This window comes from Natator depressus, chromosome 14 (assembly GCF_965152275.1).
Source record: "Natator depressus isolate rNatDep1 chromosome 14, rNatDep2.hap1, whole genome shotgun sequence".
Classification (NCBI taxonomy): Eukaryota; Metazoa; Chordata; order Testudines; family Cheloniidae; genus Natator; species Natator depressus.
Window position 1 is genome coordinate 47,363,645 of NC_134247.1, and position 23,692 is coordinate 47,387,336.

The 23,692-nt window shown below is 61.7% G+C and overlaps 2 protein-coding genes and 1 pseudogene across 2 annotated transcripts; 1 reads left to right on the plus strand and 2 right to left on the minus strand.

Annotated features, from left to right (window-relative positions):
* Positions 1 to 1,735: 1,735 nt before the first annotated feature.
* Positions 1,736 to 7,841, minus strand: LOC141998369 (T-cell surface glycoprotein CD1b-1-like). Its single transcript, XM_074971130.1, is given in 6 exon segments — positions 1,736 to 1,839; positions 2,174 to 2,470; positions 2,930 to 2,998; positions 3,001 to 3,058; positions 3,060 to 3,210; positions 7,524 to 7,841. Coding segments are annotated over 6 exon segments (705 nt in total). The 5' UTR covers positions 7,550 to 7,841.
* Positions 7,842 to 16,133: 8,292 nt separating this feature from the next.
* LOC141998371 (antigen-presenting glycoprotein CD1d-like) lies at positions 16,134 to 19,138 on the plus strand. Its single transcript, XM_074971131.1, has 6 exons — positions 16,134 to 16,285; positions 16,498 to 16,776; positions 17,350 to 17,631; positions 17,972 to 18,268; positions 18,558 to 18,657; positions 18,735 to 19,138. The coding sequence occupies exons 1-6, from the start codon at positions 16,162 to 16,164 to the stop codon at positions 19,033 to 19,035; spliced, it is 1,383 nt and encodes a 460-aa protein (XP_074827232.1). The 5' UTR covers positions 16,134 to 16,161; the 3' UTR covers positions 19,036 to 19,138.
* A 1,003-nt stretch (positions 19,139 to 20,141) lies between these two features.
* On the minus strand, positions 20,142 to 23,543 carry LOC141998113 (DLA class II histocompatibility antigen, DR-1 beta chain-like; annotated as a pseudogene).
* Between the last annotated feature and the right edge of the window lie 149 nt (positions 23,544 to 23,692).

Consider the following 23,692-nt stretch of genomic DNA (forward strand, 5'->3'; position numbering starts at 1 on the left):
GAGAGCTAAAGGGCTGGAGAACAAAGGAATCAGGTGCCCTCCTGGCCTGGGAAAGGGACAAAGCCGGGGGGGGGGGGGGGGCTAGAGAGAGTTTCATTTGGGGGCTGGCTGGGACATGGAGCGAAGGGCAGACGTGGCTGTCTGGCTCACTGCCCCCCAAAATGGACCCAGCTGAGGGGTCCTGTTCTCTGCACCTACAAGCTCTGTGTTAGACCATGTTCCTGTCTAATAAACCTTCTGTTTTACTGGCTGGCTGAGAGTCCCGTCTGACTGCGGAGTTGGGGGCAGGACCCCGGGCGGACTCACTGTGAGAAGCGCATGGTGGGGCAGGGGATGCTGAATGCTCCAAGGTCAGACCCCAGAAGTTGGAAGCCATGTGAGCTTCTTGCCCTGAAGACAGGCTGCTCTGAGAGAGGAGACTTCCCCAGAGTCCTGCCTGGCTTCGTAGGGAGCACGTCCAGAGCATTGCCCGGGGACTCCGTGACAACTGGTGGTAGCAGTGGGATAAACTGCACCCCGTGGACAGAGCAGCCTGCAGCAAGTGACTGGGGAGCAGTAAAACGAAGGGGGATTAGCGAGAGACAGGTGTGCTGGAGGCTCCGATAGGTGCGGTTCCAGGAGGCAGAGGAGCCTAAGGCTCAACCCCGAGAGAGAGTGGACCCCCGAGAAGGGCTGTCGCACAGAAGGGGGTTCCCGCCAGGGACCACACGGGGCCAAGAGTGGGCACGATCTGTGAGTCCATGACAACGTGGTAGCAGAGGATGGTTCGCGGATGCACCCTGCAGACGGTTGGCTGCAAGCGCAGGTGCTTGGCAGTGAGTGGCGGCCAGCGATAAAACGAGGGAATTGAAGGAACCATCGCGGAAGCGGCCCATTGCCAGCTCCGTACGAGGGACCTGGCACGTCTGTGCAAGGAGAGAGCCTGTCTGTGCCTGGCCCCTGCAAAAGTCACACACCCTTATTCCCACCACCTAGTCATCGGTGCAATACACAGGGAAACTGAGGCACACACAGCATTCACGTTAAACAGTAAGACTCACATAGGCTCACGTACAACATAACAAGGGGAAATCCCCACTACGGCACACCCTCCCCAGCCAGGACTGTTATTATTGCTGTATTACCACAGGGCCAGGGAGCCCGGTTGTACCCAGGACCCCCTTGGGCTCGGCGCTGCCCAGACGCAGCTCTATGTCCCATGGGCAACCCGCTTGCTACCCGGACACCCCAGCTCAGCCTGGACACCCTGCCAGGACCCTTCTGGTTCCCATGCCCCACCCGCGCCCACCGCCTTGGTGTATGTAGCCGTGTCTGACCCCTGCACCCAGGCCCTGGCTCCTACAGCCCCTGGTGGGACCCGCTGGGCAGCCCCTCCCTGAAGCGTTCATTGAATGGCACAGGCCAGCGTGGGCTCCATGAGGATCCTGGATCCCAGCGATCCCACAGCTCCCCCAAGTGTCCAACATCCCCTGAATGTCCCAGAGGGAGGAGAATCCCACCCCCCACCCAGGGCCCCGATCTCCCAAGGCCCCGATCCAGTCCTGCCCTCGGGGCCCTCAGCTCTGGAGCCGGGCACAGATCCAGCCCCAAGGTCCATGTCCCCATGAGACGGGCCAATGCCCACGCCTGGGCCGGTGCCGGCCGCTCAGGGCCTGGACTCCCCCGGGGAGCAGAGGGGATGGGTTAGGGGGTGTAACAGTCCCACCCCCACCTCCACCACCGAGAGGAAGAGGACTCACCTGCGTCTGCTCCCCCACACCACCACGGCCACGGCGGCTACAGCCAGTGCCCCCAAGGTGATGCCCACGACCAGGCTGGGGCCCCAGCCCCTGCTGTGCCCTGTAAAACAGGGGGTGCCGTACTGGGAACCGGGACAGGAGAATGGGCCCTGTTCCCTCCGCCTCTCCCGCAGTCCCACCCCTTCTCCCCCCACCTTCCCAACCCCTCAGCTTCCCCCCACTCTAGTCCTGCTCCCCCCCATCCCAATCTTGTCCCGTTTCCCTCAGCTCCTCCATCCTGCTCCCCCTGATCCATCTCCACGCCCCACACCCACCTGCTCTGCCTCCCTGCGCCCCAATCCCGCTGCCTGGACCCACCCCCGTCCCACTCAGGACGTGCAGGAAAAGCCCCAGAGACCACGACTGCACCCCCAACCCTGGGGACGTGCCCCTACCCCAGGGGATCAGCAGGCTCTGGCCCCCCAGGCTACTGTGCTCCACCCGGCAGGCGTAGCTGTGCCCGTCGCCCGGCCCCACGGCCAGGGAGCTGCGCAGCTGGTAGGTGAGGTTCGCGTTGGGCAGGATCCCGCTGGAGCTCAGCCGCCCGCCCGGCGCCACCTCCTCCCCGTCCTGCAGCCAGGCCACGCGGACGGGCCGGGGGTAGAAACCGGTGACCCGGCAAACCAGCAGTAACGGCGCGGGGGTCCCGACTGGGGGAGGCGCTCGGGCAAACACCACGGCGACCGGCCGCTCTGAGACGGGGGGAGAGATGGGGCGGGGGAGAGGGACGATTCAGTCTGAGCCTCAGGGACTCACTCGCCAAGCCCAGCTCCATCCCCCGGGGTCAGGCGTTGGCCGCTGTCCTGGCCAGGCCCCAGTTCTGCCCCCTGCAGTTACCAGTGGTGACAGAATCGCCCTTCACTTCCTGTCCTAAACGGCTGTGCAGTGCGGCTATGAAATGGCTACGGTGCTCCATCCCATCTATAGCTGCATTTGTACACCAGGCAAGGGGTCCCTGGATAAACAGCCCCCGTGACCCACCCCAGAGGTGGCTGCATGGCAGTACCAGGTGAGGGATCTTTGTATAGGCAGCCCCCCAGTCCAACCCCAGAGATGGCTGCATAGGAGCACTGGGTGCGGGATCCCTGTATAAAAAGCAAACACCTCACCCCAGAGGTGGCTGCATGGCAGCGAGTGGTGTCCAGCCTCACCTTGCCTCTCCAGAGACTCTTTCCCATGCTGGAGAAAGCTCTTGATCTGATTGACACACGTCGTTCTCTGACAAACTGAAGCGTGATAGGTGCGCCCTTATTCTGGATAAGAAGGTCCCGGGTGTAGAGTGGACCCAGTTACCCCCTGCCGAGCGACCCAGGCGCCTGCGTCCGCATCGAAGCTGATGAAGTTCTCCCCATTCACTCCGGTGTCATCGAATCCCCTCGAGGTGCCGTTGGGGTGCAGCTCGCCGCCGAGGGAGTCCTGGGTAACGAGGGGTCTGGAACAGGAAGGGCAGGAGGATGAGGAGGGGTGTCCGGAGGTCCCAGGAGGGGGCAGAAATAGAGAGATGGGGGAGTAAAGACATAATGTCAAGTGCCATGAGGATGTTGGGCCACACGTGGGCAGCGGGATTGTGGGGCGGCCCTGGCTGGAGTTAAGGGTAAGTTGCAGTTTCTCTTTGTCACAGAGTCCCTGGGCGATGCTCTGGACGTGCTCCCTACGAAGCCAGTCAGGACTCTGGGGGAGCCTCCTCTCTGGGAGCAGCCTGTCTGCAGGACACACAGCTCCCCCGGCTTCCCCCTTCCTGGGTCTGACCTCGGAGCATTCAGCATCCCCTGCCCCACCATGCGCTTCCCGCAGCGAGTCCGCCCGGGTGGGGCTCCCGGGGAAGCCAGAGGGTCCTGCCCCCCAACTCCGCAGTCAGACGTGACTCTCAGCCAGCCAGGAAAACAGAAGGTTTATTAGTCGACAGAACTTGTTAGCACAGAAATCAGTGACTTTCAGCCAAGTCCATCTTGGGGGGAGGGGAGCCCAGAGCCAGGACTCTGGCCCTCCCCCTGCGCCCCAAGCCAGCAGAGACTGCCTCGCTTCCAGCTGCCTGGCCCCTGCCCGGCCCGCTGCTCCTCCGGCCTTTGTCCCGCTTCCCAGGCCAAGAGTCACCTGGTCGCAGACCCCTCCTGGGTCTCAGGTTAGGAAGGGGCGGCCATAGCATCCCTGCAGACAGCTGGAGCAGCACCCGCCAGTCACACCCCCTTGTTCCCACCACCTAGACATTGGTGCAATACACAGGGAAACTGAGGCACACACAGCTTTCATGCAAAACAGTAAGACTCACACAGGCTCACATACAACATAACAATGACAGGTTTCAGAGTAGCAGCCGGGTTAGTCTGTATCCGCAAAAAGAAAAGGAGGACTTGTGGCACCTTAGAGACTAACCAATTTATTTGAGCATAAAATTTCCTGAGCTCCAGCTCACTTCATCAGATGCATTTAGTGGAAAATACAGTGGGGAGATTTATATACACAGAGAACATGAAACAATGGGGGTTACCATACACAGCGTAACGAGAGTGATCAGGTAAGGTGAGCTATTACCAGCAGGAGAGCGGGGTGGGGGGAGAGAAAACCTTTTGACGTGATAAACACCCATTTTTTCATGGTCTGTGTGTATAAAAACCTCCTCACTGCATTTTCCACTTTATGCATCCGATGCAGTGAGCTGTAGCTCACGAAAGCTCATGCTCAAATAAATTGGTTAGTCTCTAAGGTGCCACAAGTCCTCCTGTTCTTTTTGCGAATACAGACTAACCCGGCTGCTACTCTGAAACCAGACAATATTACTAGTTCCCTCCAGTGTCTTCCTAAATAGTAATACTCCTTTTTGATCTTTGGATCAAAGCCACAGCCATAGACAAGACTTGTTTGCTGACATCACAAGACCTGAGCAAACATCTACCCTTCCATCTCTAACAATGCCGGCTGCATTTCAAAGCTCTCTTCATTTCCATCTCTTCCTAACCAGTCTTTACAGTTCAGCCCTGGGTCAGGTCAGTCTGTGAGTTAATTAACTCTTTCTGGCCCTGTCACCTGTCAATGAGATATGATATTACACGCAGAACGTCACGTTCACATCTCTCCCAGCTTGGAGATCGAACTGAGCAGGGTCACCTTAGCCAGTGACCTGGGGAAGTTCAGGCCTCCCTCTCCGGGACAAAGCACCACTCTCACCTCATAATCCTGGAAGGACAGACTCCACCTCAGGAGCTTGGCATTGGCCCCTCTCATCTGGTTCAGCCGTGGCAGGGCGAGTGGTCTGTGTGCACAGTGAAGTGGCCCCAAAGAGATCCGGCTGCAGCCTGTTAAGAGCACACCCAGGGCCTTCTCTATGGCCGCATAGCCCTGCTCCCGGGGCAGCAGCTTCCTGATCAGGGACATGATGGGGTGTTTCTCCCCCATTGCATTGGCCTGCCTCGGCACCGCAACCAGCCCTGTGTGTGGGGTATTGCAGGGATCCCCAGGGCTGCGGTCTAAGCTCCCTGCCCTCCCCCCCCGAAGGACTTGACCGTGAGGTCCTGGTTGTACCCACAAGCTCTGTTTGAGACTGTTCCCGTTGTCCAATAAACCTTCTGTTTTACTGGCTGGCTGAGAATCCCAGGAATCACAGTGAATCCCAGGAAGAGGGGTGCAGGGCCCGGACTCCCCCACACTCCATGACACCTGTATACAGCCCCAGCACTCGCCAGCAACCCTAGAATAACATCGCAGCCTGTCCACCGCCCAGCGCTCCCCAGCGACCCTACAATAACACCCCAGCCCGTCCACAGCCCAGCGCTCCCCAGCGACCCTACAATAACACCCCAGCCTCTCCACAGCCCGGCGCTCCCCAGCGACCCTACAATAACACCCCAGCCTGTCCACAGCCCAGCGCTCCCCAGCGACCCTACAATAACACCCCAGCCTGTCCACAGCCCAGCGCTCCCCAGCGACCCTACAATAACCCCCCAGCCTGTCCACAGCCCGGCGCTCCCCAGCGACCCTACAATAACACCCCGGCCTCTCCACAGCCCGGCGCTCCCCAGCGACCCTACAATAACACCCCAGCCTGTCCACAGCCCAGCGCTCCCCAGCGACCCTACAATAACACCCCAGCCTGTCCACAGCCCGGCGCTCCCCAGCGACCCTACAATAACACCCCGGCCTGTCCACAGCCCAGCGCTCCCCAGCGACCCTACAATAACACCCCAGCCTGTCCACAGCCCGGCGCTCCCCAGCGACCCTACAATAACCCCCCAGCCTGTCCACAGCCCGGCGCTCCCCAGCGACCCTACAATAACACCCCAGCCTGTCCACAGCCCGGCGCTCCCCAGCGACCCTACAATAACCCCCCAGCCTGTCCACAGCCCGGCGCTCCCCAGCGACCCTACAATAACACCCCGGCCTGTCCACAGCCCAGCGCTCCCCAGCGACCCTACAATAACACCCCAGCCTGTCCACGGCCCAGCGCTCCCCAGCGACCCTACAATAACACCCCAGCCTGTCCACAGCCCGGCGCTCCCCAGCGACCCTACAATAACACCCCAGCCTGTCCACCGCCCAGCGCTCCCCAGCGACCCTACAATAACCCCCCAGCCCGTCCACAGCCCAGCGCTCCCCAGCGACCCTACAATAACACCCCAGCCCGTCCACAGCCCAGCGCTCCCCAGCGACCCTACAATAACACCCCGGCCCGTCCACAGCCCAGCGCTCCCCAGCGACCCTACAATAACACCCCGGCCTGTCCACTGCCCAGCGCTCCCCAGCGACCCTACAATAACACCCCGGCCTGTCCACAGCCCAGCGCTCCCCAGCGACCCTACAATAACACCCCAGCCTGTCCACAGCCCAGCGCTCCCCAGCGACCCTACAATAACACCCCAGCCTGTCCACAGCCCAGCGCTCCCCAGCGACCCTACAATAACACCCCGGCCTGTCCACAGCCCAGCGCTCCCCAGCGACCCTACAATAACACCCCAGCCTGTCCACAGCCCAGCGCTCCCCAGCGACCCTACAATAACACCCCAGCCTGTCCACAGCCCAGCGCTCCCCAGCGACCCTACAATAACACCCTGGCCTGTCCACAGCCCAGCGCTCCCCAGCGACCCTACAATAACACCCCAGCCTGTCCACTGCCCAGCGCTCCCCAGCGACCCTACAATAACACCCCGGCCTCTCCACAGCCCAGCGCTCCCCAGCAACCCTACAATAACACCCCAGCCCGTCCACGGCCCAGCGCTCCCCAACGACCCTACAATAACACTGTCACGGAGTGCCCGGGCGATGCTCTGGAACTGCTCCCCATGAAGCCAGTCAGGACTCTGGGGCAGTCGCCTTCCGGTGAGCAGCCTGTCCGCAGGGCAAACAGCTCACACAGCTTCAACCTTCCTGGGTCTGACCTCGGAGCATTCCGCATCCTCTGCCCCTCCGTGCGCTTCCCACAGCGAGACCGCCCAGGCTGGGTCCTGGGGAAGCCAGAGGGTCCTGCACCCCAACTCCGCAGTCAGACGGGACTCTCAGCCAGCCAGTAAAACAGAGGTTTATTAGACGACAGGAACATGGTCTAACACAGAGCTTGCAGGTGCAGAGAACAGGACCCCTCAGCTGGGTCCATTCTGGAGGGCAGTGAGCCAGACAACCACGTCTGCCCTTCACTCCATGTCCTAGCCAGCCCCAAACTGAAACTCCCTCCAGCCCCTCCTCCTCTGGGCTTTGTTCCTTTCCCGGGCCAGGAGGTCACCTGATTCCTTTGTTCTCCAACCCTTTAGCTCCCACCTTGCAGGGGGGAAGGGCCAGGCCATCAGTTGCCAGGAGACAGGGTGTCGGCCATTCTCTGTGTCCAGACCCCTGCACACACCTGCCCTCTAGGGCTCTGCAGTGATCATACACCCTTACCCCACCACCTAGATACTTAAGAACTGCATAGGGGAAACTGAGGCACCCCCACAATATTCGGAGGAAACATTAAGAACAGTCCCACTTCGTCACATCTCTCCCCCTTCGAGGTCGAACTGAGCGGGGTCACTTTAGCCGGTGACCTGGGGAAGTTCGAAGCCACCAACGTTCCCATGGATGCCTCAGCGTCTCTGCCATTCCTTGGTAGGAGTTACACCAGGCCCTTCCAGTTTCACGCCCTCCCTTAGGTCGGGGGTGGTCGATAGCACTCGCAGGCCGCATGTGGGAAGGTTTCTGCGGCCCGTGCCCTTTGGCCACCCCAAAACCCCAGTGGGTCAAACTTGGATTGGGTCTTCTCCCCAACAAGCTGGCCAAACACAGCCACTTGGTTATAGGACTGTTTAAGTTTCTTAACAGCTTTCACTCCATCTGAGACCTTCTCAAAGCTATCCACACTGGGTCTTTCAACAGGACAGTCAGTGGATCCATTCACAACAGAAAATTTCTGGCTGTTAGGAACTGAAACTTTCTTGATTAAATCACTTTCACACCCTTCAGTTGCAGTAAACTGCTTGCAAAGACTCCATGAGGATTCCTTTCCCTAGGGCTTTTCTATGCAACAATTCACCCCTCCCAGAAATTCTGCTCTTACCCTCTTTACCTAGGGCTTGCTCTAGAGGAACACGTTCCTGAGCAACAACAGACTCTTTCTGGGTCTCCCTTACATCCAGAATTACCTCTGGCCCATCCGGCGGATACCTACACAATCCCCTTTCAGGCAAACTGACAGACTTCCTAGATAAAAGGTCAGAAGCCTTCTCCTTCCCTTTGCCACACACAAGTTCAGGAATCTTTTCCTTCTTGCTACAGGTTTCCACACCCTCCATAGGTAACACAATCACATCACCTTCACGCTCTCCTTGTGCCCTGGCTAGGATCTCACCCTGATTAGACAGAGTTGCGACACCCTTTCCCAACCACACACGAGTAACAGGCAAAATACAAGCACCAGAATTGTCTGGTCTCTGGGATTTTACATAGACACTAACTGGATGCGACCTAGTTACAGGGCCATTCTCCTGAGCAGACACAAACTTAGGACCCTTCCCTTCCTGGGCTTTAGCTGAATCCAGAACCAACTCTGAGTCAACTGCATGACGCTCAACCATCACAGGCTGCAAGGCCCCTTCTGTCTGCTCCACAGACCAAGAAGAGCCGGACACACTTTCTCCTTTACCGGACACACAGCTTGGGATCTCATTCCCCTTGTCCCAGCACACAAGGCTGGTCACAGACAACTGCTTGGAGACTGGGGTAGCTCCCTCCATAGGCAAGTCAACACCCCTGACAGACACAGGCATGTTTCCTTCACTGTCCCAATTCTCCACCCAGCTTAACAGGTAAGGTCCAGGGACACTCATCTTCCACCCTCCTCGCCTTCCCACACTGTTGACTAGACACAGCCATCAGCTCACAAGGCTGCCTAGGCTCATCCAAACTTTCCTTACCAAGCACCTTGCCACTCCCAACAGATCCCCTGCCCTGCCTGTGTCTCCCCCCACTCAGCTGGGGTCTCAGCTCCCACTGTGCTCAGTGCTGCCCTTCCTGTGCCAGTGGGGGTAGGCAGCGAGCTCGCTGCTTTCCTCACTGCAACAGAGCCAGCCTGAGCCCCCTCTCCAGAGTGCAAGGGCGCAGGGAGCATCTCTCTGTCCCACCCAGCCCCAGGGGTCTGGTTACAGGCAGGTAGGTAGCCTGAGCCTAGCGGCTCCTCCCTGCTGCCAGCCAGGTCATCTGCATTTTCACTGACCTTTTCCCTCTCCACCGATTGGTTCCCTGGATTCAAATTCAAACCCTTGGCCGTTACAGGAGCAGGGCCTGGATCCTGTCCCAAAGAGACACAGTCACCCCACAACAGGGTCTCGCAGCTGGTATCCTGGAGCACCCCAACGACCAGCCAGCCCCACCCCTCCTGGGTCTGCACAGGGATCTGGGCCATAGGCAGGGTGAGGGGCTTCATCCCTGGGACCCTCACCCAGCTCACATAGCCCCTCAACCTCTGAGGCTGCACCACCCAGGGCCTGACAACAGTTCTCTCTGTCCCAGGATCTCGCCACCCCAGGAATGTCTCCCCATTGACCATCACCTTCCGCTCCCACTGGGGGTCCGAGGGGCCTGGCCCCAGGAAACTCCACACAGACATATAGGTTGGGGTCAGGAGTGGGAGCCTGTCCACCTCCCCACCCATCTGGCTGACGGAGTCTACGGCCTTGGGACCCAGCAAGGGAGCTAGACACCGGGGCTTTTCCGCAGGATCCCCCTGGTTCAAATCGCCAGCCTGCTCAAAGGCAGTGAGGTGGGCATCCACATCCCCCCCCTCCTTAACCAGGGGCAGCAATTTAGTCTCGAGGTTCCCTGCGGAACTGGCCCCCCGGGGTCTATCCCCACTCACCCCGGGGAGGTTCCCTAGGCCTCTCCGCTCCCCCACCGCCAGCTCATGCTGCTGCTGCTTCTGCAGCTCTTTCTCGGTCCCTCGCTGTCTCTCACGGTCCTCTAGCTCTCTCGGACTCAGCTCCAATCCCGTCCATCTCCGATCCCCGGATGGGGAACCCGATCGTGAAGACCCTCGTCTGGTCGGGGACAGGAGTCTTGGCGATGCCTGGCTCCCACTCCAGCTGCTCCCAGATCCTGCTATAGCCCCATTTGGGGTCAGGAATCTGTCCCTTAGAGCGGTCATCCTCCTCCAGCTGCACGATTAACTGTGCTTTGGTGAACTTTCCAATGCTCAACCCTCTCTTTCTGCACAGGGTTACAATGTCCTTCTTCAGGAGACGGTGACAGGCCATCACTCCGCTCTTCCCAAGTTGTTGTGGACTCACAGGCCTGTGTGCTCTCAGCTCCCCACGGTTTCCAGGGAGAACCCCTCGTGTGCCAGCCCTTCTCGAGGTCACCACCTCTTTGCCAGGGTCGAGCTGCAGACTCCTCCGCCCCTGCGACCGCTCGCTGCAGTCCCCCGGGGGACCCTGTTACTGCAAAAGTCCTTTTCTCTGGTCACACAATCCTAGGGGTTAACCGCCCCCTGAAACCGTCTCTCTCTGAATCTTCAGCACGCCTAGTCCCCATCAATCCCCCTTTGTTTTACTGCTCCCCAGTCACTTACTGCAGGAAGCGCCATCCACGGGGTGCAGTAGATCCCACCGCTGACACCAGTTGTCACGGAGTGCCCGGGCGATGCTCTGGAACTGCTCCCCATGAAGCCAGTCAGGACTCTGGGGCAGTCGCCTTCCGGTGAGCAGCCTGTCCGCAGGGCAAACAGCTCACACAGCTTCAACCTTCCTGGGTCTGACCTCGGAGCATTCCGCATCCTCTGCCCCTCCGTGTGCTTCCCACAGCGAGACCGCCCAGGCTGGGTCCTGGGGAAGCCAGAGGGTCCTGCACCCCAACTTCGCAGTCAGACGGGACTCTCAGCCAGCCAGTAAAACAGAGGTTTATTAGACGACAGGAACATGGTCTAAAACAGAGCTTGCAGGTGCAGAGAACAGGACCCCTCAGCTGGGTCCATTCTGGAGGGCAGTGAGCCAGACAACCACGTCTGCCCTTCACTCCATGTCCTAGCCAGCCCCAAACTGAAACTCCCTCCAGCCCCTCCTCCTCTGGGCTTTGTTCCTTTCCCGGGCCAGGAGGTCACCTGATTCCTTTGTTCTCCAACCCTTTAGCTCCCACCTTGCAGGGGGGAAGGGCCAGGCCATCAGTTGCCAGGAGACAGGGTGTCGGCCATTCTCTGTGTCCAGACCCCTGCACACACCTGCCCTCTAGGGCTCTGCAGTGATCATACACCCTTACCCCACCACCTAGATACTTAAGAACTGCATAGGGGAAACTGAGGCACCCCCACAATATTCGGAGGAAACATTAAGAACAGTCCCACTTCGTCACAAACACCCCAGCCTGTCCACAGCCCAGCGCTCCCCAGCGACCCTACAATAACACCCCGGCCTGTCCATAGCCCAGCGCTCCCCAGCGACCCTACAATAACACCCCAGCCTGTCCACAGCCCAGCGCTCCCCAGCGACCCTACAATAACACCCCGGCCTGTCCACAGCCCAGCGCTCCCCAGCGACCCTACAATAACACCCCGGCCCGTGCACAGCCCAGCGCTCCCCAGCGACCCTACAATAACACCCCAGCCTGTCCACGGCCCAGCGCTCCCCAGCGACCCTACAATAACACCCCAGCCTGTCCACCGCCCAGCGCTCCCCAGCGACCCTACAATAACACCCCAGGCTGTCCACAGCCCAGCGCTCCCCAGCGACCCTACAATAACACCCCGGCCTGTCCACAGCCCAGCCCTCCCCAGCGACCCTACAATAACACCCCGGCCTCTCCACAGCCCAGCGCTCCCCAGCGACCCTACAATAACACCCCGGCCTGTCCACAGCCCAGCGCTCCCCAGCGACCCTACAATAACACCCCGGCCTGTCCACCGCCCAGCGCTCCCCAGCGACCCTACAATAACACCCCAGCCTGTCCACGGCCCAGCGCTCCCCAGCGACCCTACAATAACACCCCAGCCTGTCCACAGCCCGGCGCTCCCCAGCGACCCTACAATAACACCCCAGCCTGTCCACAGCCCGGCGCTCCCCAGCGACCCTACAATAACCCCCCAGCCTCTCCACCGCCCAGCGCTCCCCAGCGACCCTACAATAACACCCCAGCCTGTCCACAGCCCAGCGCTCCCCAGCGACCCTACAATAACACCCCAGCCTCTCCACAGCCCAGCGCTCCCCAGCGACCCTACAATAACACCCCAGCCTCTCCACAGCCCAGCGCTCCCCAGTGACCCTACAATAACACCCCAGCCTGTCCACGGCCCAGCGCTCCCCAGCGACCCTACAATAACACCCCAGCCTGTCCACGGCCCAGCGCTCCCCAGCGACCCTACAATAACACCCCGGCCTCTCCACAGCCCAGTGCTCCCCAGCGACCCTACAATAACACCCCGGCCTGTCCACAGCCCAGCGCTCCCCAGCGACCCTACAATAACACCTCAGCCTGTCCACAGCCCAGCGCTCCCCAGCGACCCTACAATAACACCCCAGCCTGTCCATCGCCCAGAGCTCCCCAGCGACCCTACAATAACACCCCAGCCCGTCCACAGCCCAGCGCTCCCCAGCGACCCTACAATAACACCCCAGCCTGTCCACAGCCCAGCGCTCCCCAGCGACCCTACAATAACCCCCCAGCCTGTCCACAGCCCAGCGCTCCCCAGCGACCCTACAATAACACCCCAGCCTGTCCACCACCCAGCGCTCCCCAGCGACCCTACAATAACACCCCGGCCTGTCCACAGCCCAGCGCTCCCCAGCGACCCTACAATAACACCCCAGCCCGTCCACAGCCCAGCGCTCCCCAGCGACCCTACAATAACACCCCGGCCTCTCCACAGCCCAGCGCTCCCCAGCGACCCTACAATAACACCCCGGCCTGTCCACAGCCCAGCGCTCCCCAGCGACCCTACAATAACACCCCGGCCTGTCCACCGCCCAGCGCTCCCCAGCGACCCTACAATAACACCCCAGCCTGTCCACGGCCCAGCGCTCCCCAGCGACCCTACAATAACACCCCAGCCTGTCCACAGCCCGGCGCTCCCCAGCGACCCTACAATAACACCCCAGCCTGTCCACAGCCCGGCGCTCCCCAGCGACCCTACAATAACCCCCCAGCCTCTCCACCGCCCAGCGCTCCCCAGCGACCCTACAATAACACCCCAGCCTGTCCACAGCCCAGCGCTCCCCAGCGACCCTACAATAACACCCCAGCCTCTCCACAGCCCAGCGCTCCCCAGCGACCCTACAATAACACCCCAGCCTCTCCACAGCCCAGCGCTCCCCAGTGACCCTACAATAACACCCCAGCCTGTCCACGGCCCAGCGCTCCCCAGCGACCCTACAATAACACCCCAGCCTGTCCACGGCCCAGCGCTCCCCAGCGACCCTACAATAACACCCCGGCCTCTCCACAGCCCAGTGCTCCCCAGCGACCCTACAATAACACCCCGGCCTGTCCACAGCCCAGCGCTCCCCAACGACCCTACAATAACACCTCAGCCTGTCCACAGCCCAGCGCTCCCCAGCGACCCTACAATAACACCCCAGCCTGTCCATCGCCCAGAGCTCCCCAGCAACCCTACAATAACACCCCAGCCCGTCCACAGCCCAGCGCTCCCCAGCGACCCTACAATAACACCCCAGCCTGTCCACAGCCCAGCGCTCCCCAGCGACCCTACAATAACCCCCCAGCCTGTCCACAGCCCAGCGCTCCCCAGCGACCCTACAATAACACCCCAGCCTGTCCACCACCCAGCGCTCCCCAGCGACCCTACAATAACACCCCAGCCCGTCCACAGCCCAGCGCTCCCCAGCGACCCTACAATAACACCCCAGCCCGTCCACAGCCCAGCGCTCCCCAGCGACCCTACAATAACACCCCGGCCTGTCCACAGCCCAGCGCTCCCCAGCGACCCTACAATAACCCCCCAGCCTGTCCACAGCCCAGCGCTCCCCAGCGACCCTACAATAACACCCCGGCCTGTCCATAGCCCAGCACTGAGGGGTGATAGTTGGTCCCTCCCCCTCCCTCAGGTGACAGTTGGCCCCTCCCTCTCAGGTGACAGTTGGCCCCTCCCCCTCCCTCAGGTGACAGTTGCTCTCTGGGGCCTTTGGAGCGTTGAGCCACCTCCCCCCCCCCGGGCACTTCCCGCCTTTTTTCCTCCTTCCCGCCTTTTGCGGCTCAGGCTGACTCCTCCTGGCAACTACTGATGCGGCCACAGGGCAGCGCGTCCTGATTGGCTGACCTGCCTGAAGGGGTGAGGGGAAGGGCGGAGCCCGGGAGGGGGACGGGGCGGGGAGGAGCATGGGGAGGCGGGGCCCCAGAGTGGGCGTGGCTAGCGAACTGGAGGAAGGGGCAGAAAGGGGGAGTGGCTAATAGGAAAGAGGCCAGGGAGGGGGCGGGGCTACTGAGAGAGGGGAGGGACTACTGGGAGGGGCAGGCAGGGAGTGACCCCCCATGCCCCATCTCCTTTGTTCACCCCGGGGCAGCCAGCCCTAGCCCCCGTGTGGGATGAGTGGGGGGGGGAATCCCCCTCCGAACACCCGCCCCACGGGGCCACGGTTGGGGCGTGGGGCCAGGCTGCAGCGATGGGCGGGCAGCGCCCCTCGGCGCGGGGAGGGGCAGGACGCTGATCGTTTTCGGTCCCGCCACAGATTGGAGCCTTAGTTACCCGCCTAGTTTGCCTATGTGTGAATCTGGCCCTACCGGGGGCTGGGGCACTCTCCCCGGGCAGCCAGGGCTGGCCCCATTGCCCCAGGGCGGTACTGGGGGGCCGTGCTGCAGGGAGCGGGGCGGGGGGCAGCAGGGGGCTCTTCCCGGGCAGCCAGGGCTGGCCCCATTGCCCCAGGGCGGTGCTAGGGGCTGGGCTGCAGGGAGCGGGGCGGGGGGCAGCAGGGGGCTCTCCCCGGGCAGTCAGGGCTGGCCCCATTGCCCCAGGGCGGTACTGGGGGGCTGGGCTGCAGGGAGCAGGGCGGGGGGAGCAGGGGGCTCTCCCCGGGCTGACAGGGCTGGCCCCATTGCCCCAGGGCGGTGCTAGGGGCTGGGCTGCAGGGAGCGGGGCGGGGGGCAGCAGGGGGCTCTCTCCGGGCAGCCAGGGCTGGCCCCATTGCCCCAGGGCGGCGCTAGGGGCTGGGCTGCAGGGAGCGGGGCAGCAGGGGGTTCTCCCCAGGCAGTCAGGGCTGGCCCCATTGCCCCAGGGCAGTACTGGGGGGCTGGGCTGCAGGGAGCGGGGCGGGGCGCGGCGCAGCAGGGGGCTCTCCCCGGGCAGTCAGGGCTGACCCCATTGCCCCAGGGCGGTACTGGGGGGCTGGGCTGCAGGGAGCGGGGCGGGGGGCAGCAGAGGGCTCTCTCCGGGCAGTCAGGGCTGGCCCCATTGCCCCAGGGCGGTACTGGGGGGCTGGGCTGCAGGGAGCGGGGCGGGGGGCAGCAGGGGGCTCTCTCCGGGCAGTCAGGGCTGGCCCCATTGCCCCAGGGCGGTACTGGGGGGCTGGGCTGCAGGGAGCGGGGCGGGGGGCAGCAGAGGGCTCTCTCCGGGCAGTCAGGGCTGGCCCCATTGCCCCAGGGCGGTACTGGGGGGCTGGGCTGCAGGGAGCGGGGCGGGGGGCAGCAGGGGGCTCTCTCCGGGCAGCCAGGGCTGGCCCCATTGCCCCAGGGCGGCGCTAGGGGCTGGGCTGTGAGGAGTGGTACCCCAGGCTGGAGGAGATGGAGGGGGCGTCACACACACGCACTGACCCGGGGACAGGGCCTGGTTCTGATCTTGCGGTCGGGGATCCCCCTCCTGCGCTGCCTCCGCTCCCCGACTCCCTCTGCCCTGATTGGCTCGGGGCTGGCAGCTGCGGGGACGGAGCTGAGCAGGGACAGACAAAGAGAGAAGTTGGCAGAGAGGGGTGTGCCCTGGGTAGGAACATACAGCATGTGGGCGACTCTGGACCCCTCGTCCCGCTGCCCTGACACCTGCCACAGCCTGGGTCCCGCTGCCCCTGCCAGGATGCTGCTCCCTCTGCTGCTCCTCCCCTGGGCATGGGGGGCCCGGGCCGGTAAGTGGGGACCCCCCCCGCCATTTTTGTTACTGGGAGAGTGGGGATGGTGTAAAGCCGGGGCGGGGGGAAGCACCACCTGGGGCTAGTGAAGGAGAAGGGGGAGGCGGGTTAGGGTTCAGCTGGGAGATTCTGGAGCCCGGGAGACTCATTAATCTCTCTCCCCACCCGCTTTGTTCTCCACTTGTTTTCTCTTACCCCCACCCCTGCAGCCTTCCCTCCTGTCCTCCCAGGGTTTGTCACCCTCCGGGTGCTCCTAACCTCCCGATTCCACAACGCCAGCTCCGCGGACATGGAGCTGAAGGCCCTGCTGGGCGACCTGGAGACCCACTCCCTGGACTGCAGCACCTGCCAGGTCCGCTTCCTGCAGCCCTGGGCCCAGCGGGGCCTGACCCCGAAGCAGTGGCAGGACCTGGAGCTGCTGATCCATCGCTCCCTGTCCGACTTCATCCTCACAGTGAGCAGAATAGCTCAGCAGCAGGGAATGGGCTGTGAGTACGGAGCGGGCTGAGGGGATCCCTCCCCACACCTACTGGGAGGTGGGTGTGTGCTGAGAACTGACACACTCAACACAGCCACTGAGTGTGTCGGCGGGGTAAAGACAGCCAGTCCCTGGCCCTTCGGCTGATTGGAGCCGGTGGCCCCCAGAGGGGAAAGGCCCCGCGTCCCACTCCCTGAGCCGAGGCTCCGGGTCTTTCCTGACATGGAGCCTGACCCTTTGAAAGCAGGTCATGTGGGCGGGGGTCTGTATCTCAGGAACCCCGTGACCAAGGGACCCCAAATTTGCACGACAGCCTCTGCCTCAGGCCCCGATGTAACGCAGCGATTTTCGAGCCAATCGGGCTGCACGTGAGCCTCAGAGCACTTCGAACAATCAATTTTAAACAGAAATGGCAACGTACCCGTAACTCCAGCCAGGGCCACCCCACAATCCTGCCGCTGTCTTGTGGCCAAACAGCCTCATGGCACCTATCACGCACCTTTATTCCCCCGTCTCTCGATTTCTGCCCCCCCGGGTAACCTCCAGATGCCCCTCCTCATCCCCCCTGCCCTTCCTGCTCCAGACCCCTTTGTTACCCAGGCCTCCCTCGGCTGCGAGCTGCACCCCAACGGCACCTCGAGGGGATTCTATGACGCTGCGGGGAACGGCGAGGGCGTTGTGAGCTTTGAGGTGGACGTGGGCACCTGGGTCGCTCGTTCGGAGGATAAGCTGGCGCTCCACGCCCGGGACCTTCTCAACTGGGATAAGAGCGCATCCGCCAGGCTTCAGTTTTTTTTTAGAATAACTTGCATCTATCTGCTCAGGACGTTTGTCGCGTACGGGAAAGAGTCTCTGGAGAGGCAAGGTGAGGCTGGTCACCATTCCCTGCTCGCTGAGATGCAGCCACCTCTGGCGTCAAGTGCGGGGCTGTTTATCCAGGGACCCCTTGCCTGGTGTACAAATGCAGCTATAGCTGGGGTGGAGCACCGTAGCCATTTCATAGCCGCACTGCACAGCCGTTTAGGACAGGAAGTGAAGGGCGATTCTGTCACCACTGGTAACTGCAGGGGGCAGAACTGAGGCCTGGCCAGGACAGTGGGGCCAACGCCTGACCCCGGGGGATGGAGCTGGGCTTGGCGAGTGAGTCCCTGAGGCTCAGACTGAATCGTCCCTCTCCCCCGCCCCGTCTCTCTCCCCTGTCTCAGAGCGGCCGGTCGCCGTGGTGTTTGCCCGAGCGCCTCCCCCAGCCGGGACCCCCGCGCCGTTACTGCTGGTTTGCCGGGTCACCGGTTTCTACCCCTGGCCCATCCGCGTGGCCTGGCTGCAGGACGGGGAGGAGGTGGCGCCGGGCGGGCGGCTGAGCTCCAGCGGGATCCTGCCCAACGCGGACCTCACCTACCAGCTCCGCAGCTCCCTGGCCGTGGGGCCGGGCGACGGGCACAGCTATGCCTGCCGGGTGGAGCACAGCAGCCTGGGGGGCCAGAGCCTGCTGATCCCCTGGGGTAGGTGCGCGTCCCCAGGGTTGGGGGTGCGGTCGTGGTCTCTGGGGCTTTTCCTGCACGTTCTGAGTGGGACGGGGGTGGGTCCAGGCAGCAGGATTGGGGGGAGGGAGGTAGAAGGGGAGAGTGGAGGGATGGACCAGGGGGGAAGAGGATGGAGGAGCTGAGGGGGATGGGACAGGACTGGGGTGCGGGAGCAGGGTGGGGGCCGAAGGAAGCGCGAATGGGACAGGGTGAAGAGATCTGTGTGGAGTGGGCCTGTTCCCGCTGCGTCACCCCCTGTATTTTACAGAGCAGGGCAGACGCTGGGTCCCTGGCCTGGCCGTGGGCATCACCCTGGGGGCTCTGGCCGTAGCCGCCGTGGCCGTGGTGCTGTGGAGGAGCAGACGCAGGTGAGTCCTCTCCCTCTCTGGGGTGGGGGTGGGACCGTTACACCCCATAACTCATCCGCTCTGCTCTCTCCTTCCAGAGTCTACCAGGACGTTAGACCAGGGGAGTCCAGGGCCTCAGGGGGCAGCACCGGCCCAGGCGTGGGCATCGGCCCGTCTCCTGGGGACATGGACCTTGGGGCTGGATCCGTGCCTGGCTCCAGGGCTGAGGGCCCCGAGGGCAGGACTGGATCGGGGCCCTGGGAGATCGGGGCTCTGGGTGGGGGGTGGGATTCTTCTCCCTCTGGGACGTTCAGGGGACGTTGGACATTTGGGGGCACCATGGGATCGCTGGGATCCAGGATCCGCAGAAAGCCGGTGCTGGTCTGTGCCATCCAATAAACTTCTTCCAGGGTGGGGCTGTGACGAAGTGGGACTGTTCTTAATGTTTCCTCTGAATAGTGTGGGGGTGCCTCAGTTTCCCCTAGGCAGTTCTTAAGTATCTAGGGGGTGGGGTGAGGGTGTATGATCACTGCAGAGCCCTAGAGGGCAGGTGTGTGCAGGGGTCTGGACACAGAGAGTGGCCGACACCCTGTTTCCTGGCACCTGATGTCCTGGCCCTTCCCCCCTGCGAGGTGAGAGCTAAAGGGTTGGAGAACAAAGGAATCCGGTGCCCTCCTGGCCTGGGAAAGGGACAAAGCCCAGAGGAGGGGGGGCTGGAGGGAGTTTCAGTTTGGGGCTGGCTGGAGACATGGAGTGAAGGGCAGACGTGGTTGTCTGGCTCACGGCCCCCCAAAATGGACCCAGCTGAGGGGTCCTGTTCTCTGCACTTGCAAGCTCTGTGTTAGACCATGTTCCTGTCATCTAATAAACCTTCTGTTTTACTGGCTGGCTGAGAGTCCCGTCTGACTGCGGAGTTGGGGGGCAGGACCCTCTGGCTTCCCCAGGACCCCGCCTGGGCGGACTCGCTGTGGGAAGCGCCCGGAGGGGCAGAGGAGGCTGAATGCTCCGGGGTCAGACCCAGGAAGGTGGAGCCGGGGGAGCTGTGTGTCCTGCAGACAGGCTGCTCCCAGAGAGGAAACTTCCCCAGAGTCCTGCCTGGCTTCATGGGGAGCAGTTCCAGAGCATCGCCCAGGGACTCTGTGACAGGGGCTGCCCAGCGGGTCCCACCAGGGGCTGTAGGAGCCAGGGCCTGGGTGCAAGGGTCAGACACGGCTACATACACCAAGGCGGTGGGCGCGGGTGGGGCATGAGAACCAGCAGGGTCCTGGCAGGGTGTCCAGGCTGGGCTGGGGTGCCCGGGAAGCAAGCGGATTCCCCGTGGGACATAGGCCCAGCTACCCACAGGGAGCCCTGACAACACTACGCCCCACAGGGCGCCCGGGAGGCAGCTGGCTGGGCTGGGCTGAGAGCTCCTGGGGGCAGGGCCCTTCCCATAGCCTGAGTCAGCCGGCACAGGTCAGCTGCAGGTGTCTAATTGCAGTGTAGACATACCCTGCCGGACCAGCTTACGGTGTGTCTAGCACGGGGGGCCTGGGTTCCTCCAGCCCTCTGCCAAGGGGAGCCCCGGCCCAGATTCCCCGCAGCCCACCTGGCCACACCCCCTGGAGCCGCCGTTCCCGCCGGAGCCAGTCACCTCCCTTCAGGTAGGTGAGGAGTCCCGGCGCCAGGAAGATCAGCCCCAGCGCGAAGCCCCCGACCCCCGTCAGCATCGGGCTCCTGGCAGAGTCAGGCTGCACTGCTGGGAAAACAGGAGCTCGGGGGGTTCGGTCTCAGCCCGGCCTCCCGTTCCCCTTCTCACGTCCCGGCTCTCTGCCCTGGGGTTGGGGCGGGGCTCTGACCCAGGCCCATTCCCCCAGGGGTGCCCCTGCGGGCTCAGGGGTGGCCCCACACCCAGAGGCTCTTACCCCAGTGCACGGTGAGGGGGTCCCGCAGGCTGATGTGCTCCACCTGGCAGGTGTAGACGTCCCCGCGCCGGGGGCTCATCTCCAGCATCACCAGGATCTGGAAGGTCCAGTCTCTGTTCTGGAGCAGCTCCGTGGACACCACCCCCACAGTCTGCTCCTGCCCATTCTTCAGCCATTTAATCTCGATCCCCCTGGGTAAAACCCCGTCACGGAGCAAACCAGCAGGTCGGGATGGGGCTGGGACCCCAATTTCATGGGGGAAACTTTCACCTTGGGCTCAACTGGGGGGTCAGGGAAGGGTGGGAAAGGGCCAGAGACAGAATGGGGTCCTGCTCTCATCAGTGTGGCACCCCCCCATACTCTGGTGTGGAGACAGGGCCTACACAGGGGGGCAGGAGCAGGAAGAGTTTGGTGGCTCAAGAAGCTGGGCTCCCAGCCCCCCTGCTCTAACCCACTAGCCCCAGCTCCCCTCCCAAAGCTGGGATAGGACCCAGGCGTCCTGGCTCCCAGCCCCCCTGCTCTAACCCACTTGCCCCAGCTCCCCTCCCAGAGCTGGGATAGGACCCAGGCGTCCTGGCTCCCAGCCCCCCTGCTCTAACCCACTCGCCCCAGCTCCCCTCCCAGAGCTGGGATAGGACCCAGGCGTCCTGGCTCCCAGCCCCCCTGCTCTAACCCACTCGCCCCAGCTCCCCTCCCAGAGCTGGGATAGGATCCAGGAGTCCTGGCTCCCAGCCCCCCTGCTCTAACCCACTCGCCCCAGCTCCCCTCCCAGAGCTGGGATAGGACCCAGGAGTCCTTGCTCCCAGCCCCCCTGCTCTAACCCACTCGCCCCAGCTCCCCTCCCAGAGCTGGGATAGGACCCAGGAGTCCTGGGTCCCAGCCCCCACTGCTGTAAGGTCTGAGGCCATTTTCTGCAGCCACATTAGCACAGCAGCAGCCATGAGCCAAGGAGCAGGAAGTCAGGTCCTCACATTCCTTCTGAATGATGTCAAAACAATGAACCGTCAGGCGGCTGAGAAGGCTCCCGTGCTATCATCATCACTGGCTACCGAAACAGATCTTAAGATGGTTCAAGAAAACGTTGCTTGATGGCATCTGCCTGGCAGAAACTCGCGGATCAACGACTGTGGCTGTGAGATCTCGGCCTCTTTCTTGCTGGGCCTGTAGGGTCCCCACTTCCCTGCTGTTTATCTGCCTGGGCTCTGTCCGGTTCTGTAATTGTTCCTGTCTGCTGCATAACTAATTGGGCAAGGTTTCAATCAGCTGAGGCGGTGGGGTATGACGGGGTAAAGAACGGTTTTGCAATACGTTAGGATTGCTCAAAGAATTATTTTGTAAGACTTTAGTATAAGGATCGGTTAAGGTCTAGCTCAGCAGGACTCAAGTTTCACTATAGAAACTGGGATCAAAATTGGAAGTTCTTTGCAACCAACTCCAGGACATGGCCAGAGATCAGAGCTGCCAGACCTCAACACCCTAGGGGGGTACGGGGCCTGGGACCCCCCCCTCCGCCCCAGGCTGTGCCTCCACTCCACCCCTTCCCACCCCTGCTCTGCCCTTCCCCCACTCCACCCCAATTCAATCAACACTGATTCTCCACTGGTAAGGTAGCTCCCTTCTCTTCATGTGTCAGTAAATTTATCCCTGCCTCTGTCATTTTCACTCCATGCATCTGAAGAAGGGGTTTTTTTACACACGAAAGCTTCTGCCCAAAGAAATCTGCTCATCTTAAAGGTGCCGCCGGACTCCTGGTTATTCCAGAGACCGACTCAGAGGGCACTTACAGGATGGAGGCGGCCCAGTGTGACACAGCAAGGGTCTTCCTAATAGCTGGAGGAAAGTATAAAAGAGGGACAGGGACATCACCACTTGGCCTCTCTCCCCCATCTCAACATCTGGAAGATCATTTAGAAGACAAAGACTTTGACTGGGGAGACTGGTCCTAGGCGGAGATGGAAATTCCCCCTCTGTAACAAGAACAGTAAAGTGCCTGAAACAGCCAGTTAGGTGAGAAACTGCTTGATTCAAATCTTGCTTAGTCTGTAGAATTTAGACTACAAGTTGGTTTTTATTTCTTATGTAACCAACTTTGATCCCTATCTCTACTTATAATCACTTGCAATCTAGCTTTCTGTGGTTAATAAATCTGGTTTATATTTTACCTAAACCAGTGCCATTTTGGTGGAAGTGCTCAGGGAATCTCAGCTCAGGTTAACAAGGGGTGTCGCATATTCACTACCCTTTGTCAAAGTGGTGGACTAATTAACGATGTTGCACTGTCTAAGGGACCCTTGAGCCATGTCAGACGGTATAGTTCTGGGGTGCAAGGCTGGGGGGATTGGCTGGTGCCTCTCTGTGTGTGATGCATGAGTGGCTCGGGAAGCGTTCATGCAATTTAGCTGGGTGTAGGGTGTAGGGCTCCATAGGCTGGGCACCTGGAGGGGTTTGCTGCTTATCACTGACCTAGCTCTGTGAGAGACAGCCCAGGCTGGAGAGTGAAGGGGGCACAGGGGTCCCACAGTTCCAGGTTGTCCCCAGGGATGGCTTGATTACAGGCCGTTAAGTACCTACAGGGGGAATGGAAATTTGATACTGGTTCTCCTCAATGTGCCAGACAAAGGCATAACATGATCCAGTGGCTGGAAGTTGAAGATAGACAAATTCAGACTGGAGATAAGGTGTAAATGTTTAACAGGGGAAATAACCAGTGGAACAAGTTCCCCAGGGCTGTGGTGGATTCCTCACCCCGGCGATGTTTAACTCACGACTGGCTGTTTTTCTCCAAGATCTGCTCTAGGAATTATCGTGGGGCAGGTCTCTGGCCTGCCCCAGTTTGGTACAGGGGGTCAGACTAGATGGTCACAATGGTCCCTTCTGGCCTGGGGGTCTAGGAGTCCAAGAGGGGAGAAGCCCCTTCTGCGTCTAGGGCAGGAGCCAGAATTCAGGGACGGGGGCAGCACCGTCGTTCCCGGGACTGTCCACTGGGTGGCGCCCTCGCACCATCCGCCCAGGCCTCCCTCTGCCCAGGGTCTGTGCCCCGCACCTGCAAGGCGGCTCTCGAGGGCCCGCGTGGCTCAGGTGGAGACAGCACCAAGGGGGTTAAATTAACCTAACCCGCCTGGCGTCTCCCCTGCTTCCCTTCACGTCCTGCC

Excerpts from the sequence above, each read along its gene's own strand:
- LOC141998371 (XM_074971131.1), top strand. The coding sequence starts at position 16,162 with ATGTGGGCGACTCTGGACCCCTCGTCCCGCTGCCCTGACACCTGCCAC. Across the intron at positions 17,632-17,971 it reads AGAGTCTCTGGAGAGGCAAG|AGCGGCCGGTCGCCGTGGTG; the intron begins GTGAGGCTGGTC and ends CCCCTGTCTCAG. Across the intron at positions 18,658-18,734 it reads CTGTGGAGGAGCAGACGCAG|AGTCTACCAGGACGTTAGAC; the intron begins GTGAGTCCTCTC and ends CTCTCCTTCCAG.